Source organism: Heterodontus francisci, chromosome 5 (genome assembly GCF_036365525.1).
Source record: "Heterodontus francisci isolate sHetFra1 chromosome 5, sHetFra1.hap1, whole genome shotgun sequence".
Taxonomy (NCBI): Eukaryota; Metazoa; Chordata; class Chondrichthyes; order Heterodontiformes; family Heterodontidae; genus Heterodontus; species Heterodontus francisci.
This window is the reverse complement of record NC_090375.1, coordinates 60,707,147-60,725,312: the sequence shown is the minus strand read 5'-3', so window position 1 is coordinate 60,725,312 and position 18,166 is coordinate 60,707,147. Positions and strand designations below refer to the sequence as shown.

General features: G+C 45.3%; 1 protein-coding gene across 1 annotated transcript in view; it reads left to right on the top strand.

The window, feature by feature from the left end:
• LOC137369874 (KAT8 regulatory NSL complex subunit 1-like) overlaps positions 1–18,166 on the top strand; it is a 306,772-nt gene that overhangs the window by 211,296 nt on the left and 77,310 nt on the right. Inside the window, exon 2 of the mRNA XM_068031535.1 lies at positions 4,638–4,779. Within this exon, the coding sequence (XP_067887636.1) occupies positions 4,638–4,779 (142 nt within the window). The remainder of the gene's footprint in view (positions 1–4,637; positions 4,780–18,166) is intronic.

The window sequence follows — 18,166 nt, the reverse complement described above, 5'->3', positions numbered from 1 at the left end:
TTATGTACCTGGATACCAAGATCTCTCTGCTCATCTACACTACCAAGAATCTTCCCATTAGCCCAGTACTCTGCATTGCTGTTACTCCTTCCAAAGTGAATCACCTCACACTTCTCCGCATTAAACTCCATTTGCCATCTCTCAGCCCAGCTCTGCAGCCTATCTATGTCCCTCTGTACCCTACAACACCCTTCGACACTATCCACAACTCCACCGACCTTCGTGTCATCCGCAAATTTACTAACCCACCCTTCTACACCCTCATCCAGGTCGTTTATAAAAATGACAAACAGCAGTGGCCCCAAAACAGAACCTTGCGGTACACCACTAGTAACTAAACTCCAGGATGAACATTTGCCATCAACCACCACCCTCTGTCTTCTTTCAGCTAGCCAATTTCTGATCCAAAGCTCTAAATCACCTTCAACCCCATACTTGCGTATTTTCTGCAATAGCCTACCGTGGGGAACCTTATCAAACGCCTTACTGAAATCCATATACACCACATCCACGGCTTTACCCTCATCCACCTGTTTGGTCACCTTCTCGAAAAACTCAATAAGGTTTGTGAGGCACGACCTACCTTTCACAAAACCGTGCTGACTATCGCAAATGAACTTATTCTTTTCAAGATGATTATAAATCCTGTCTCTCATAACCTTTTCCAACATTTTACCCACAACCGAAGTAAGGCTCACAGGTCTATAATTACCAGGGCTGTCTCTACTCTCCTTCTTGAACAAGGGGACAACATTTGCTATCCTCCAGTCCTCCGGCACTACTCCTGTCGACAATGACGACATAAAGATCAACAACAACGGCTCTGCAATCTCCTCCCTGGCTTCCCAGAGAATCCTAGGATAAATCCCATCTGGCCCAGGGGACTTATCTATTTTCACTCTTTCCAAAATTGCTAACACCTCCTCCTTGTGAATCTCAATCCCATCTAGCCTAGTAGGCTGTATCTCAGTAATCTCCTCGGCAACATTTTCTTTTTCTACTGTAAATACTGACGAAAAATATTCATTTAACGCTTCCCCTATCTCCTCTGATTCCGCACACAACTTCCCACTACTATCCTTGATTGGCCCTGTTCTAACTCTTATCATTCGTTTATTCCTGATATACCTATAGAAAGCCTTAGGGTTTTCTTTGATCCTATCCGCCAATGACTTCTCGTGTCCTCTCCTTGCTCTTCTTAGCCCTCCCTTTAGATCCTTCCTGGCTAGCTTGTAACTCTCAAGCGCCCTAACTGAGCCTTCACGTCTCATCCTAACATAAGCCGCCCTCTTCCTCTTGACAAGCGCTTCAACTTCTTGAGTAAACCACGGCTCCCTCGCTCGACAACTTCCTCCCTGCCTGACAGGTACATACTTATCAAGGACACGCATTAGCTGCTCCTTGAATAAGCTCCACATTTCGTTTGTGCCCATCCCCTGCAGTTTCCTTCCCCATCCTACACATCCTAAATCTTGCCTAATCGCGTCAAAATTTCCTTTCCCCCAGCTATAATTTTTGCCCTGCGGTATATACCTGTCCCTGCCCATCGCTAAGGTAAACCTAACCGAATTGTGATCACTATCGCCAAAGTGCTCACCTACATCTAAATCGAACACCTGGCCGGGTTCATTACCCAGTACCAAATCCAATGTGGCATCGCCCCTGGTTGGCCTGTCCACATACTGTGTCAGAAAACCCTCCTGCACACACTGGACAAAAACAGACCCATCTAAAGTACCCGAACTATAGTATTTCCAGTCAATATTTGGAAAATTAAAGTCCCCCATAACCACTACCCTGTTACTCTCGCTCTTGTCAAGAATCATCTTTGCTATCCTTTCCTCTACATCTCTGGAACTATTCGGAGGTCTATAGAAAACTCCCAACAGGGTGACCTCACCTCTCCTGTTTCTAACCTCGGCCCAGACTACCTCAGTAGACGAGTCCTCAAACGTCCTTTCTGCCGCTGTAATACTTTCCTTGATTAACAATGCCACACCCCCCCCCCCTCTTTTACCATCTTCTCTGTTCTTACTGAAACATCTAAATCCCGGAACCTGCAACATCCATTCCTGCCCCTGCTCTACCCATGTCTCTGAAATGGCCACAACATCAGGATCCCAGGTACCAACCCATGCTGCAAGCTCACCCACCTTATTCCGGATGCTCCTGGCGTTGAAGTAGACACACTTTAAACCAAGTTCTTGCTTGCCAGTGCCCTCTTGCGTCCCTGTAACCTTATCCCCTACCTCACTACTCTCAACAGCCTGTACACTGGAACTACAATTTAGGTTCCCATTCCCCTGCTGATTTAGTTTAAACCCCCCCGAAGAGCACTAACAAATCTCCCCCCCAGGATATTGGTACCCCTCTGGTTCAGGTGAAGACCATCCTGTTTGTAGAGGTCCCACCTACCCCAGAAAGAGCCCCAATTATCCAGGAAACCAAAACCCTCCCTCCTACACAATTCTTTCACTTATACCACACCTTAATACTGTGTCCTCTTGTTCCAGCCCTTCTGCCACTGGAAACGTGCGACAGCGGGACTGTGCATAGCTGTGATGCACCCTCCACCCACCACCCCCCACCCCACCCTCACCCGAATAATCTGCTGACCCATACAAAGAAGAATTGGCCTAAAGGGGAAGATAAAGGAGGTCAGCTGACTTCGCTGGATTTAAGCTGCAACTGAGATCAACAAACTCAGTGCAGATTAGCTTTCAAACCTGTAATATTCTGTTCTTGATGGCTGAGCTCCTTCTATTTGCTGAGCCATCAGACTTTGTGCTGAATTACTCAACTCATCAGTTCTCATTTGTGCATGCTGGTGACTTGTACCCACCTGATATGTTGATCCAATCTTAAAGATCACAGCCAGCAAAATAAATACATGTTTGTGTTTTCTGTTCCTGGCCAAGAAGCAGCAATAAGTTAATTTTCGAGCTTGAAGAACATCAATAAATAGTAAACGTGAGAGCAAACTACCACAGATTAAGGATGTGGTAGCTTCACAGGAACTGCAGCTCCTTTCAAACAACCCAAAAATGAACTTCTGTTCTTGCCGTGGCTTCGGTTGTAAGAACCATTTGGTGGCAGCCTGGTTGGCAGGGAAACATTAGTTTGGTGCAAAATTTTCTCTACTGTGCTGGCAAAATAGAGGTAACAGTTAAAGTGAAGCTCAGTCTGATGTGTGGAGATGAAAAACTGTGTGTTTTGCCCTGTGGATGTTAATATCTCAATGGTTGAACAGTACAACTTTGGTGTAAGATCTTGTTGTGCAATTACCGTGGGGCACTGTGGCCTCAAGCACCAGAAACTAACAGCAGAGGGATAAAACTTGCAAGTTTCCATTTGTTTTAACTGTAATGAGTTCACCGTGAATGGGGGTGGGGTGAGGGTGACTGAAAGATTGATGCAGCTTGTTCTGAAATTGGCAGATTGATGGCACACTCCTGCATTACTCGTGGAGAAGATGGTAAAAGTCAGATTGTGCTGATGAAAAGTGCAACTACTGAAGGCTAGTGTCACTTTGTCATGTGAAGTTTTGCTCATTCGTGTTTTCGTGCCCAGTGTTTTAGTGGGTGTTGAAAACGAGCACTGAATTATGGGCTCCTCTTGTCTGCTGCATACAAGTATACGTTAACAACAGGCTTTTCTGCTCAAGGGTTGGGGGAGAGAAGAGACGGCATTTAATATTGTACACTATGTAATGGCAATCGACGTGGTTGATTGTTGACCGTACTCTGCAATGGTCCAACAAGCCACTCTGGATCAAATCAGAGCAACAAGGGGCACAGTCTCAGGATAAGGGGCTGATCATTTAGGACTGAGATGAGGAGAAATTACTTCACTCAAAGGCTTGTGAATCTTTGGAATTCTCCACCCCAGAGGGTTGTGGATGCTCCATCATTTAATACATTTAAGGCTGGGATAGACAGTTTTTTGGTCTCTCAGGGAATCAAGGGGTATGACGAGTGCGCGGGAAAGTGGAGTTGAATCCTAAGACCAGCCATGATCGTTTTGAATGATGGAGCAAGTTTGATGGGCCATATGGTCTCCTCCTGCTCCTATTTCTTGTGTTCTTGTGAAGGATGAGCAATAAATGCAGGCTTTGCCAGTGACATCACAAACTAAGAAAGAATAATTATTTTTAAAAATTGTTTCAAGACTTGTCATTTGGGACACGATGCATGCTGAGATATTCACTGCATTCTTAAAGAAAGAGCCAAGCTCCTCAAATATATCCTAAGAGTAATCTGCAGTTCCTTTGCTGTTCCTTCTTCATTGCATTATATCAAAGAATCTAGAAATGCGTATTCCAATAGAGGGAGTGGGAAGGTTCCATATTAAAAGAACGTGAATCAATCTTCTAATCTGCCGCCTGCCCATTTTGCACTTTGAATGTTTGCGAGATATTTGAAGTGCTGATTGAGGTGTAAGAGTGGTATTTTCTTTATGGGAAACTTGGCTACTTGCTGTCTTACCATGATAGAGCCCTGTGTTGTACTGTACCTTTTATGGTCTCTTATAAGTGTGTTTTTTTTAATATTTGTGCTACTCTACTTGAAATTAAAAATGAAGATGAGTTCATGCATTTATTCCGCTAAAAGACCTGACATTTACATTTGTTCACACAGCCATCGCCGGTCAGAGTGGAGATGGGCCATGGAAAGGGCAGCAATTGTCAACCGTTGGACATGGCTGCAAGCTCAAGTGTCTGACTTGGAATACCGAATAAGGCAGCAGACGGACATTTATAGACAGATCCGTGCTAACAAGGTAGGTGGTGCAGAGGGTGACATAGGTCCAGAAGCTTTACAGTTTTTCCCCTATTACAGGAGAACTCCAGCTTTCTAAAAGATAGAACATTTCAGTCTTTGTTTAGAAACTTAGATGTGTTGTGTGGCGACGATACCTCTAGCCAGTATGTTCTTGGTGTGACCTTGTGTGTTTTGGGCATCACATTGATGATATGTCTGCAGGAGAAAGATGGAAAGGCTCGCAATGACTTTAAATGTTGGGGGTCATTAACTTTCATTTAACTGAGAAACAGATGTATCTTTTACTGAAACCGTAGTTCAGTTTAGAAGCAGAGTAAGGCACAGGAATGTGAGGAGAGAACATTGCATTGTGATGTGTTTTCAATTTCTTGAGCAAAGAGCCAGCAAAGACAAGATGGTCCAGATGTCCTACTTCTTTGGTTCTATGACTGCATGATATTGCCTTTTTCCACATTTATTGCAGTTAGGGTTTTGCCAAAATTTACCACCTTATCACCATATCATAATCAGACACTACTTTCATCAACTGCAAACTCAAGCTGGATTTTTACAATATTTTAAATTTTAATCCTGTAGTTTGCATGCATGCCTATTCACCTTGTCTTGATCATTTGATGTTTCCTGTAATTTACCTTTTCCTAATTGACAGTTAATGTTGCAGAAGTGCCTCCAAAGAATAAATACCCAAGGGAGAGGTTGGCTTGAAAGGGAACAGGATTCGACCGTTCAGCCTTCCAAGCCCATTATGCCATTTAGTTTGGTCATGGCTAATCTGTATTTCAACTCCATATACACACTTTGGCTCCATAAGCCTTAATATCCTTATCTAACAATAATCTCAGTTCTGAGATTTTCAATTGATCTAGCTTCAGCATAACAAGTTTTCAAAAAACTTGTCTTTTCACTCATCTTTCACTTGGCAGTCAAATGTGGGTAATAGTAACTCACCTGGAACCTTAACTCGACTCCAGGAAAAAAAAGTGAATCAGAGGGAAGTGGTTGCAGCAGCAGCAGACACAAATGAAAGAATGAAGTGAAAAGTTTTGTCTTGGGTGTGCAAGAGTTCAACTTACTTGAAGTGTGAATCTTAATCACTTTTTTCTCTTCTCTCCTGTTTGTGTACAGCAAGATCTCTCAAACAACAATGAGATAATGACCAGATAGTCTGTTTTAATATTGTTTGAGGGATAAATATTGGCTAGGACATTGGGGAGAATTCCTTGCTCTTCGTTTAGTGCCATGGGATCTTTTACATCCATTCAAGAGGACAGATGGGGCTTCGGTTTAACCTATTACCCAAAAAACAGTATACAGGATTCCACGATCTTTGATCAGGAGCTGGGGCGTCTCCTAGTTGCTTGACCAACATTAATCCTTTAATTTACACCACTAAATTAGATTAACTGTCATCTATTGTGTTTGCCTACACCTTCAGATGTATTTTTTTGGCTTTGAAATACTTGTGGCATCCTGAAGATGTGATAAATGCTTTATTTTTTGGCAGCATTTATTTGCAACACAAGTGAAGTTGGACCAGATTTCTGATTAAGCTTCCTTAAAGGACAAAACACACCCAACTGTTAATCTGGAATGTGTAATTTGATCCGCTCATTGTTGGACAGGCTGTGAAGCTTGTAGTGCTATCACTTCTCCTCTCAAAGAACGCACAGGGCTCCCACTTCCGAGTTCATCTGGGAAGGGGTGATGGATGCAGTTATTTCAACTTCAGGAGGCGTTGTGGGACCAGGAGCCAATGTAGGTCAGTGAGCACAAGGGAAATGGCTGATTGGGACTTGATGCGAGGTGGGATACGTGAAACAGCATTTTTCTGAGCTCAAGTTTATTGTGGGTGGAAGTTGGTATGCTGACCAGGAGAACATTGGAATAGTCAAATCTGGCAAATAACACACAAATGTAACATAATGCATGTTGGTAACATAATACAGAATACATTTTTGGAGGAGAACAACCTCAGCTTCTCCAGTCTCTCCATGTAACTGAGGTTTTTCATCCTTTGTACCATTGGTAAATTTCATCTGCACCCTCCCTAAGGCCTAGACATTCTTCCTGAGGTGTGTTGCCCACGAATGGCGATAGTACCCCAGCTGAAGCGTAACCAATGTTGATAAAGGTTTAGCATAGGTTCCTTGCTTTTGTACTCTAATAATAAAGCTAATGATCCTATTAGCCTTCCAGCAAGCTTTTCTAATTGTCCTGTCATCTTCAGAGACTTGTTTCTGTACACCAGCTGGTCTCTCTGATCCTGTCCCCTTTTGTACCATTTGGTTTATATTGCTTCTCCTCATTCTTTCTACAGCCCCGACGGAACCCCCCACCCCCTGCCCACACCATGCCCCGCGTTCCAGACCTTCTCCACCTGAATTCCGGGCCGCCTTCTCGTGTTTCAGGCCGCAGGCTCCTGCAGCTAGTTGCCTGCCCAGCCACAAAGGAGGTGCCCGTGTGCAGCTCCAGCGGGAGCAGGATGCTTTTCAGTCTCAGCCCCCTTACAGGTGTACATACACAGGACGACTGGGATACTTCGCAAGAATCTCTCTTTTTTTCTCTGTTCACAGGACGAGGGTTTTGCTGGCAAGTCCAGCGATTATTTTCCATCCCGAATTGCCCTTGAAAAGTTATTGGTGAGCTGCTTTCTTGAACCACTGCAATCCGTGTGGTGAAGGTACTCGCCCAGTGCTGTCAGGTAGGGAGTTCCAGGATTTTGACCCAGTGATGATGAAGGGCCGGCAATGTACTTCCAAGTCACGCTTAGAAGGGAACTTGTCGGTGATGGTGTTCTCATGCACCTGCTGCCTTTGTCTTTCGAAGTGATTGGGAGGTGCTGTTACAAAAGCCAAGGCAAATTGCTGCAGTGCATCTTGTACATGGTATGCATAGCAGCTACGTTGGAGACAGTGAATATTTAAGGTGACGAATGGGATGCTGATGAAGCGGGCTGCTTTGTTCTGGATGGTGTTGAGTTTCTTATGTGTTATTGGAGCTGCACTTATCCAGTCAAGTGGATCCATCGCATCCCTTACTTGTACCTTGCAGGCTTTGAGGAGTCAGGAAGTGGGTCACTCACTGCAGAATTCTCAGCTTCTGAACTGCTCTTGTCACCACAGTATTTTTGACTCATCCAGTTATGTTTTTATTCGGTCATTAGTAACCTCCCTCAGGATGTTTGGGGGGTTTCAACTATGGTAATGAATTTGCCTGCAATGAATTTGGCCTAACCATCAGCCTCAAGAAAACGAACATCATGGGGCAGGACGTCAGAAATGCTCCATCCATCAATATTGGCGACCACGCTCTGGAAGTGGTTCAAGAGTTCACCTACCTAGGCTCAACTGTCACCAGTAACCTGTCTCTAGATGCAGAAATCAACAAGCGCATGGGAAAGGCTTCAACTGCTATGTCCAGACTGGCCAAGAGAGTGTGGGAAAATGGCGCACTGACACGGAACACAAATTTCCGAGTGTATCAGGCCTGTGTCCTCAGTACCTTGCTCTCTGGCAGCGAGGCCTGGACAACGTATGTCAGCCAAGAGCGACGTCTCAATTCATTCCATCTTCGCTGCCTCCGGAGAATCCTTGGCATCAGGTGGCAGGACCGTATCTCCAACACAGAAGTCCTCGAGGCGGCCAACATCCCCAGCTTGCACACACTACTGAGTCAGCGGCGCTTGAGATGGCTTGGCCATGTGAGCCACATGGAAGATGGCAGGATCCCCAAAGACACATTGTACAGCGAGCTCGCCACTGGTATCGGACCCACCGGCCATCCATGTCTCCGCTTTAAAGACGTCTGCAAACGCGACATGAAATCATGTGACATTGATCACAAGTCGTGGGAGTCAGTTGCCAGCGTTCGCCAGAGCTGGCGGGCAGCCATAAAGACGGGGCTAAAGTGTGGCGAGTCGAAGAGACTTGGTAGTTGGCAGGAAAAAAGACAGAGGCACAAGGGGAGAGTCAACTGTGTAACAGCCCCGACAAACAAATTTTTCTGCAGCACCTGTGGAAGAGCCTGTCTCTCTAGAATTGGCCTTTATAGCCACTCAAGGCGCTGCTTCACAAACCACTGACCACCTCCAGGCGCTTATCCATTGTCTCTCGAGATAAGGAGGCCAAAGAAGAAAATGCCATTGAATGTCATGGGGAGATGGTTAGACTTTGATTTGTTGGAGATGGTTAATGCGTGGCATTTGTGTGGTGCAAAGGTTACTTGCCACTGAGCAACCCAGGAGAAAAGTTAGTATGCAGGCATAACAAATGATTAGAAAGGTGAATGGAATGTTGTTTATTGCAAGGGGAATAGAATATAAAAGTAGGGAAGTTTTGCTACAGCTGTACAGGGCCTTAATGAGACCACATCCGGAGTACAGTTTTGGTCTCCTTGCTTAAGAAAGGATAAAATTGCATTAGAAGCAGTTCAGAGAAGGTTCACTTGACTGATTCCTGGAATGAAGCGGTGATCTTATGAGGAAAGTTGAGCAGGTTGGGCCTATACCCATTGGAATTTAGGAGAATGAGAAGTGATCTTATTGAAACATGTAAGATCCTGAGGGGACTTGACAGGGTAGATGCTGGCAGGATGTTTCCACTTATGGGCGAGACTAGAGCTCGGGGACACAGTTTAAAAGTAAGAGGTCTCCCATTTAAGATGGAGAGGAGGAGAATTTTGTTCGATCGGGGCGTTAGTCTGTGGAATTCTCTTCCCCAGAGAGGTGGAGGCTGGGTCATTGGCTGAGTTAGATAGATTCTTGACAGACAAGGGAGTCAAGTGCTGTGGGGGCAAACAGGAATGGGGAATTGAGGCCACATTCAGATCAGCCATGATCTTATCAAATGGCGGAGCAGGCTCGGGGGCTGAATGGCCTGCTCCTAATTCATATGTTCGTATGACTGTTTGTTTTATTATCTGAGGAGTTAGGAAGGGAATCGAACACTCCGCAATTATCAGCAAACATCCCCACTTCTGACATTATGAGGCAATGAAGATTGAATGTTAGACATAGGACACTACCATGAGGTATTCCTGCAGCGATGTCCTGGGGCTGAGATGATTGGTCTCCAACAACCACAACCATCTTCTGTTGTGCTAGGTATGACTCCTTCCAGTGGAGAGTTTTACCCCTAATTCCCATTGACTTCAGTTTTACTCTGACTCCTCGATGCCACTGTTGGTTGAATGTTGCCTTGATGTCAAGAGCAGTCATTCTCACCTCCCCTCTGGAATTCAGCTCTTTTATCCATGTTTGGACCAGGGCTGTAATGAGGTCTGGAGCCAAGTGGTCCTGGCAAAACCCAAACTATGCATCAGTGAGCAGGTTATCGGTGAGTAAGTACAGCTTGAGAGCACTGTCAATAACTCCTTCCATCACTTGATGGAATGATGATTGAGACTAGGGTGGTAATTGGCCAGATTGAATTTGTGCTGCTTTTTGTGGACAGCACATACCCATCCAGGCAATATTCCACATGATCAGGTAGATGCAAGTGTTGTAGTTGTACTGGAACAGCTCGGCTAGAAGCGTGACTAGATCTGGAGCACAAGTCTTCAATACTACAGCCACGATGTTTCCGGGGTCCATAGCCTTTGCCTTATTCAGTGCACTCAGTTGTTACTTGATATCACGTGGAGTGAATTGAAATTGGCTGAAGACTGTCTTCTGTGATGGGGACATCAGGAGGAGGCAGAGATGAATCACCCACATGGCACTTCTAGTTGAAGGTGGTTGGAACTATTTCAGCCTTTCCTATTGCCTCGACGTGTTGGGCTCTGCCACCTTTGAAGATGAGGTGTTAATGGAGCCTCCTCCTACTGCTAGTTGTTTAAGTGGTCATCACGATTAATGACATTATGTGACAGGACTACAGAGCTTGGATTTGTTCTGTCGGTTGTGGGATCCTAGCTCTGTCTATAGCCTGCTGCTTCCGCTGTTTAGCATGCATGTATTACTGTGTAGCTTCACCAGGTTGGTATCTCATTTTTAGGTATGTCTGGTATGCTTTTCTATACTCAGTGAATCAGATTTTATCCCCTGGCTTGATTGTAATGATAGAGAGATGGATCTGCCTGGCCATGAGGTTACAGATTGTGGTGGGATACAATGCTGCTGCTGCAGATGGCCCACAGCGCTTCATGGATGCCCACTTTTAAGCTGCTAGATTTGTTCTGAATCTATTTCGTGTAGCATAGTTGGTACTGCCACACAACACAATGTAGGGTGTCTTCAGTGGGAAGGTGGGACTTTGTCTCCACAAGCACTATACGGTGGTCACTCCTACCAATACTGTTATGGACAGGTGCATCTGCGACAGGCAAATTAGTGAGCAAGAGGTCATGTAGGTTTTTCCCTCATGTTGATTCAACACCTGTTGCAAGCCCAGTCTGGCAGCCACGTCCTTCAGAACTCGAGTAGCTCGGTCAGTAGTGGTGCTATCAAGCCACTTTTGTGAATAGTCTTTGGAGTTCCCCACTCAAGATTATGTTCTGTGCCCTTGCCATTCTCAATCCTCCTTCCATGTGATGCTTAACATAGAGAAATACTGATTCATCAGCTGAGGGAGAGCTATAGGTGGTATTCAACAGCAGGTTTTCTTGCCCATGTTTAACCTGAAGCCATGAGACTTCATGCAGTCCAGAATCAGTGTTGACTCCCAGGGTTACTCCCTCCCAACTGTATACCACTGTACCGCCATCACTCAAGGCTGGTGATAGAGGAGTCCAGGACATTGGCTGAAAGGGTAAGAGTGTGAGAGTATGACTGTGTCAAGCTGTTGCTTACCTAGTCTGTGGGACCATTTTGGCACAAGTCCCCAGGTGTTCAGATGACTCTGCATGGTTGACTGGGCTGGGTGTGCCTTTGCTATGTTTGAATCCAGTGTCGGGAACAATGTCGGGTGATCTGTCCAGTTCTGTCCTTCTTGTAGCTTTTCCAAGTGGTTTTGATATATGTGAGTAGCTTGTGAGGCCATTATAAAGGGCAATTAAGAATCAAATTGTTGTTGGACTTGAGTCGCATATAGGCCAGCCCTGGTAAGGCCAGTGGGTTTCCTTCCCTGAAAGACATAAGAGACACAGTTGGGCTTTTATGACAATTATCTAGTTTCTTCATTAGCATTACTGTTACTAACTTTTTACTCCAGATTCATATGTTAAGTTCCCCAACTGCTGTCCTTGGATTTGAACTCAATTCGCTTTCCAGGCCTCTGGATTACAAGAGCAGTAAAATAACCACTGTGGTACTGTACCCATTTTATCGCACCAAACTATTCTAGTTCACTGATGTCCTTTAGGGAAGGAAATCTTATGTCCTTAACCAGTCTGGCCAACATGTGACTCCAGACCCACCACAGTGTGGTTGACTCTTAAATGCCCTCTGAAATGGCCTAGCAAGCCACTCAGTTATATCTAACTGCTACAAAGTTAATAAGGAATGAAACCGGACGGACCACCCAGCATCGACCTAGGCACTGGAAATGACAACAGCAAACCCAGCCCTGTCGACCCTGCAAAGACCTCCTTGCTAACATCTGGGGGCTTGTGCCAAAATTAAAGCGCATGGGATTGGGGGTAGTGTATTGCGATGGATAGAAAATTGTTTGGCGGACAGGGAACAAAGAGTAGGGATAAATGGGTCTTTTTCCGAATGTCAGGCAGTGACTAGTGGGGTACCGCAGGGATCGGTGCTAGGACCCCAGCTATTCAGAATATACATTAATGATTTAGATGAGGGAACTAAATGTAATATCTCCAAATTTGCAGATGACACAAAACTGCGTGGGAGGGTGAGTAAGGAGGAGGATGCAGAGAGGCGTCAGGGTGATTTGGACAAGTTGAGTGAGTGGGCTAATGTATGGCAGATGCAGTATAATGTGGATAAATGTGAGGTTATCCACTTTGGTAGCAAAAACAGGAAGGCAGATTATTATCTGGCTATAAACTGAGAGAGAGGAATATGCAGCGAGACCTGGGTGTTCTCGTACACCTGTCGCTGAAAGTAAGTGTGCAGGTGCCACAGGCAGTAAAAAGGGCAAATGGTATGTTGGCCTTCATAGCGAGAGGATTCGAGTACAGAAGCAGGGATGTCTTGCTGCAATTATACAAGGCGTTGGTGAGGCCACACCTGGAATATTGTGTGCAGTTTTGGTCTCCTTATCTGAGGAAGGATGTTTTTGCTATAGAGAGAGTGCAGCGAAGGTTCACCAGACTGATTCCTGGGATGGCAGGATGCCAGGGGTGGCGCAGTGGTTAGCACCGCAGCCTCACAGCTCCAGCGACCCGGGTTCAATTCTGGGTACTGCCTGTGTGGAGTTTGCAAGTTCTCCCTGTGTCTGCGTGGGTTTCCTCCGGGTGCTCCGGTTTCCTCCCACATGCCAAAGACTTGCAGGTTGATAGGTAAATTGGCCATTATAAATTGCCCCTAGTATAGGTAGGTGGTAGGGAAATATAGGGACAGGTGGGGATGTGGAAGGAATATGGAATTAGTGTAGGATTAGTATAAATGGGTGGTTGATGGTCGGCACAGACCCGGTTGGCCGAAGGGCCTGTTTCAGTGCTGTATCTCTAAAACTAAAACTAAAAACTAAAAAACTGACGTATGAAGAGAGATTGGGTCAATTAGGCTTGTATTGGCTCGAGTTTAGAAAAATGAGAGGGGATTTCATAGAAACCTACACAATTCTAACAGGACTGGACAGAACAGATGCAGGAAGGATGTTCCGGATGGCAGGGGAGTCCAAGACAAGGGGTCACAATCTAAGGATAAGGGGTAAGCCATTTAGGACTGAGATGAGATGGGATTTCTTCACCCAGAGAGTGGTGAACCTGTGGAATTCTCTGGTTGGAGGGTTGTAGAGCTGGAGGAGATTTAAGATGGGAGAGGCTAGGCCACGGAGGGAATTAAAAACAAGAATGAGAATTTTAATATCGAGGCATTGCTTCACCAGAAGCAGTTGAGGCCAAATCATTAAATATATTCAAGAAAGAGTTAGATATAGCTCTTAGAACATAGAACATAGAACATACAGCACAGAACAGGCCCTTCGGCCCACAATGTTGTGCCGATCCTTTGTCCTCTGTCAAGGACAATTTAATCTATACCCCATCATTCTCCTTTATCCATACTTAGGGCTAAAGGAATCAAGGGATACGGAGAGAAAGCAGGAACAGGGTACTGAGTTTGGACGATCAGCCATGATCGTATTGAATGGCAGGCTCAAAGGGCCAAATGGCCTACTCCTGCTCCTATTTTCTATGTTAGGACAGATGATCAAAGTTTTGGTGAAAGAGATAGGTTCTAAGGAGTGTCCAAAAGGAGGAAAGTGATTTTGAGAAGCAGAGAGGTTTAGAGAGGGAATTCCAGAGTTCAGGGCTGAGGCAGCTGAAGGCACGGCCACCAGTGATGGAGCAGTCAAAATCGGGAATTCTTAAGAGATCAGAATTCGTAGCGCGCAGTTGGTTGGAGGGTTGTAGAGCTGGAGGAGATTTAAGATGGGAGAGGCTAGGCCATGGAGGGAATTAAAAACAAGAATGAGAATTTTAATATCAAGGCATTGCTTCACCAGAAGCCAGTATAGATCGACAAGCATAGGGGTGATGTGAACGAAATTTGGTGCAACCTGGGATACAGGCTGCAGACCTTTGCGTGACCTCAAGTTTACGGAGGGTAGAAAGAGGGAGGCCGGCCAGGAGTGCATTAGAATCGTCAAGTCTAGAGGTAACAAAGGCATGAATGAGGGTTTCAGCAGTTGAAGAGCTGAGACAGGGGTAGAGTTGGGTAATGTTACGGAGGTGGAAATCAGCAGTCTTAGTGGTGGTACGGATATGTGGGCTCATCTCGGGATCAAATTTGACACCAAGGTTGCAATCAGTCTGGTTCAGCCTCAGGTAGTTGCCAGAGAGAGGGATGGAGTTAGTGGCTAGGGAGCAGAGTTTGTGGCGAATTGGGGGAAATTTCTGCTTTTCCAGTTTTGGATGTTGTACAGCCATCTGACAATTTGGAGACAGTGAAGGGGTTGAGAGAGATGGTGGTGAGGTAATGCAGGGTGTCATCAGCATACATATGGAAACTGATGTCATGTTTTTGGATGATGTCGTTCAGGGGCAGCATGTAGATGAGAAATAGGTCGTTGATGTCCTCAGGTAACAATGTGGAAGTGGGAAGAGAAGCCATTGATGGCAGTTAGCTGGCTACAATTAAATAGATAATGCTTGACACTGAGCTGAATTTTCTTCTCCACATCTGTTCCATTACCAAGACTTCCAACTTTGCTACATTGCCTTTCTTCATCCTGCCTCTCCCTTACCATGGCCAAAACTATAATTCATGCCTTTATCACCTTCGAGCTCTCCGAGCCATCGTCCTCACATCCACAAATTCCATTTCAGTCAATACCCAGTTTGCTGCTTCACCTGCATAGAGACCCACCCTCCTGTATTTGCCAGACTCCATTGGCTACCATGCCATGCTAAATTGTTTTAAAGATCCTTGCCCTTTCAAATTTACAACATTCCCTCACCTAACACTAATTTCTTGCACACATTCCATCAGTGTTTCTTCAGGTCTCATCCTTTTCTATTATCACCTTTACTCCTCTGCTTACTGTCTCCTTTTTTGTTTCTTCCCTACGAAATGCTCTAATTTGTACTCTTGCACATAATGATTATTGTAGAAATACAACTCATTTGAAATAATACTCAAGCCCAGGGAAGCTGTTTCGCAGTGCGCTATACGGGTGTTTTATAGAAACAAAGTAGATAGAATTGGTTTGGCTTGATGTTTGCAATCCTTTTGGCTCGCTACAATAGTGGAGCACCAGTTTATCACCATGGGTTTCCCTTATTGGGTTTGATGTGCCATATATTTAACTTGTATTCGGAGGCAGAATGCATTGCCACTTTGGAGAAAATACTGCTATGGTTTTATTTTGCAGGAATCATTAGAGTGAAGGAGTTGCTGGTTTCCCTAATGGGCTTATTTTTTCCTGAATTCCACTTGTCTTGGGGTCATGTTGAGTTGAGCTTATCTGAAAATTAAGTGCCCAAATCCTGTGCTTGACTGCATGACTGGATCAAGAATAATTGACTGTGTGAGTGATCTGATTTTTCAATAAAAACTGGTCACATGACAAAGGAATGTACTGCTAAATAGATGGATTATTAACTTGTGCGGTTTACCTGCTCTCATGGTCATGAACCATTAGACGAAGCTAAGACTCATTCTCGTTAATGGTTACATAGGCAGATATCGAAAGGGTTTCTTAAATCTGCCTGTCTAAATAATTTGAATATTATGCAAAATAATTTTGTTGCGACTACAGCACTTTGAACTTTATGTAGACTCAAATTAAGTTACCTAATTGCCTATCTCTGTATTGTATATTTGCATGCTCTTTTTTTTTCTTTCATTCATGGGATGTGCGCATCGCTGGCAAGGCCAGCATTTGTTGCCTATCCCAAAATGCCCTTGCGAAGGCGGTGGTGAGCCACCTTCTTGAACCATTTGCAGTCCATATGGTGTAGGTACACCCGCAGTGCTGTTAAGAAGGGCGATGCAGGATTTTGACCCAGCAACAGTGAAGGAATATTGATTTCGTTCCAAGTCAGGATTGTGTGCGGCTTGGAGGAGTACTTGCAAGTGGCCGTGCTCCCATGCAAGTGCTGTCTTTGTCCTTCTAGGTGGTCGAGGTCACGGGTTTGGAAGATGCTGTCGAAGGACCCTTGGCAAGTTGCTGCAGTGCGTCTTGTAAATGGTACACACTTCTGCCACTGTGTACCAATGCTGGAGCGAGTGAATGTTTAAGGCAGTGCATGTGGTTCCAATCCAGCAGTTTGCTCTGTCCTGGATAGTGTCAAGCTTCTTGAGTGTTGTTGGAGGGGCACTCATCCAGGCATGCGGAGAGTATTCCATCATAATCCTGACTTGTCCCTTGTAGATGGTGGACAGGCTTTGACAAGTCAGTCAGTGAGTAATTTGCTGCAGAATTCCCAGCCTCTGACCTGCTCTTGTAGCCACAGTGTTTATATGGCTGATGCAGTTCAGTTTCTATTCAATGGTAATCCCCAAGATGTTGATGGTGAGGAATTTAGCGATGGTAATGCTGTTGAACGTCAAGGGCAGATGAAGATGGTCATTCCCTGGCATTGTGGTGCGAATGTTACTTGCTACTTATCTGCCCAAGCCTGAATGTTGTCTATGTCTTGCTGCATGTGGCCATGGACTGCTTTGTACCTGATGAGCTGTGAATGGTACTGCACACTGCAATCATCAGCAAACATCAACACTTCTGACCAAATGATGGTGGGATAGTCATTGATGAAGCAGCTGAAGATGATTGGGACTGGGACATTACCCTGTGGAACTCATGCAGATGTCCTGGGGCTGGGACCTTGAACCCTGGACCAGACATCTCCATATGTGATTCTGTTGATTATTTGCTGCTTTGGCCATTTTGATATGTTGTTGCATGCTGCTTCTGCTGTTCAGCATGCATGTAATCCTGTGTTTGTAGCTTCGCCAGGTTGGCATCTCATTTTTAGGTATGCCTGGTGTTGCACTGGTATGTTCTCCTGTACTCCTCATTGAAGCAGAGTTGATCCTCTGACTTGATGGTATTGTAGAGGAGGAATATGCCAGGCCATGAGGTTACATTATGATTGAATACAGTTCTGCTGCTGCTGATGGCCCACAGTGTCTCATGAATGCTCAGTTTTGAGCTGCTAATCTGTCCCATTTAGCACAGTGGTATTGCCGCACAACATGAAGGACAGTGTCCTCAGTGTGAAGACAAGACTCATCTTCACAAGGACTGTGCAGTGGTCACACCTACCAGTATGTCATGGACAGTTACGTCTGTGACAGGTAGATTGGGGAGGATGAGGTCAAGTAGGTTTTTCCCTCTTGTTGGCTCCCTCATCACCTGCCGCCGACCCAGTCTAGCAGCTATGTCCTTTTAGGACTCTGTTAGTTTGATCAGTAATGGCGCTATCGAGCAACTCTTGGTGATGGACATTGAATTCCCCCACCCAGAGTATTATGTGTTCTTATTACGCTCAGTGCTTCTTCCACGTGGTGGTCAACGTGACGGAGTACTAACTGATCAGCTGAGGGTGGGCGGTAGGTGGTAATCAGCAGGAGGTTTCCATGCACATATTTGACCTGATGCCATGAGACTTCACGGGCCCCGGAGCCAATGTTAAGAATTCCCAGGACCACTGCCTCCAAACTGTACATCACTGTGCTACCACCTCTGTGGGTCCGTCCTGCTGGTAAACAGGACGTACCCAGGAATGGTGATGGAGGAGTCTGGGACATTGGCTGCAAGTTATGATTTGCTTTAGGATGACTATGTCAGGCTGTTCATTTAGTCTGTGCAACAGCC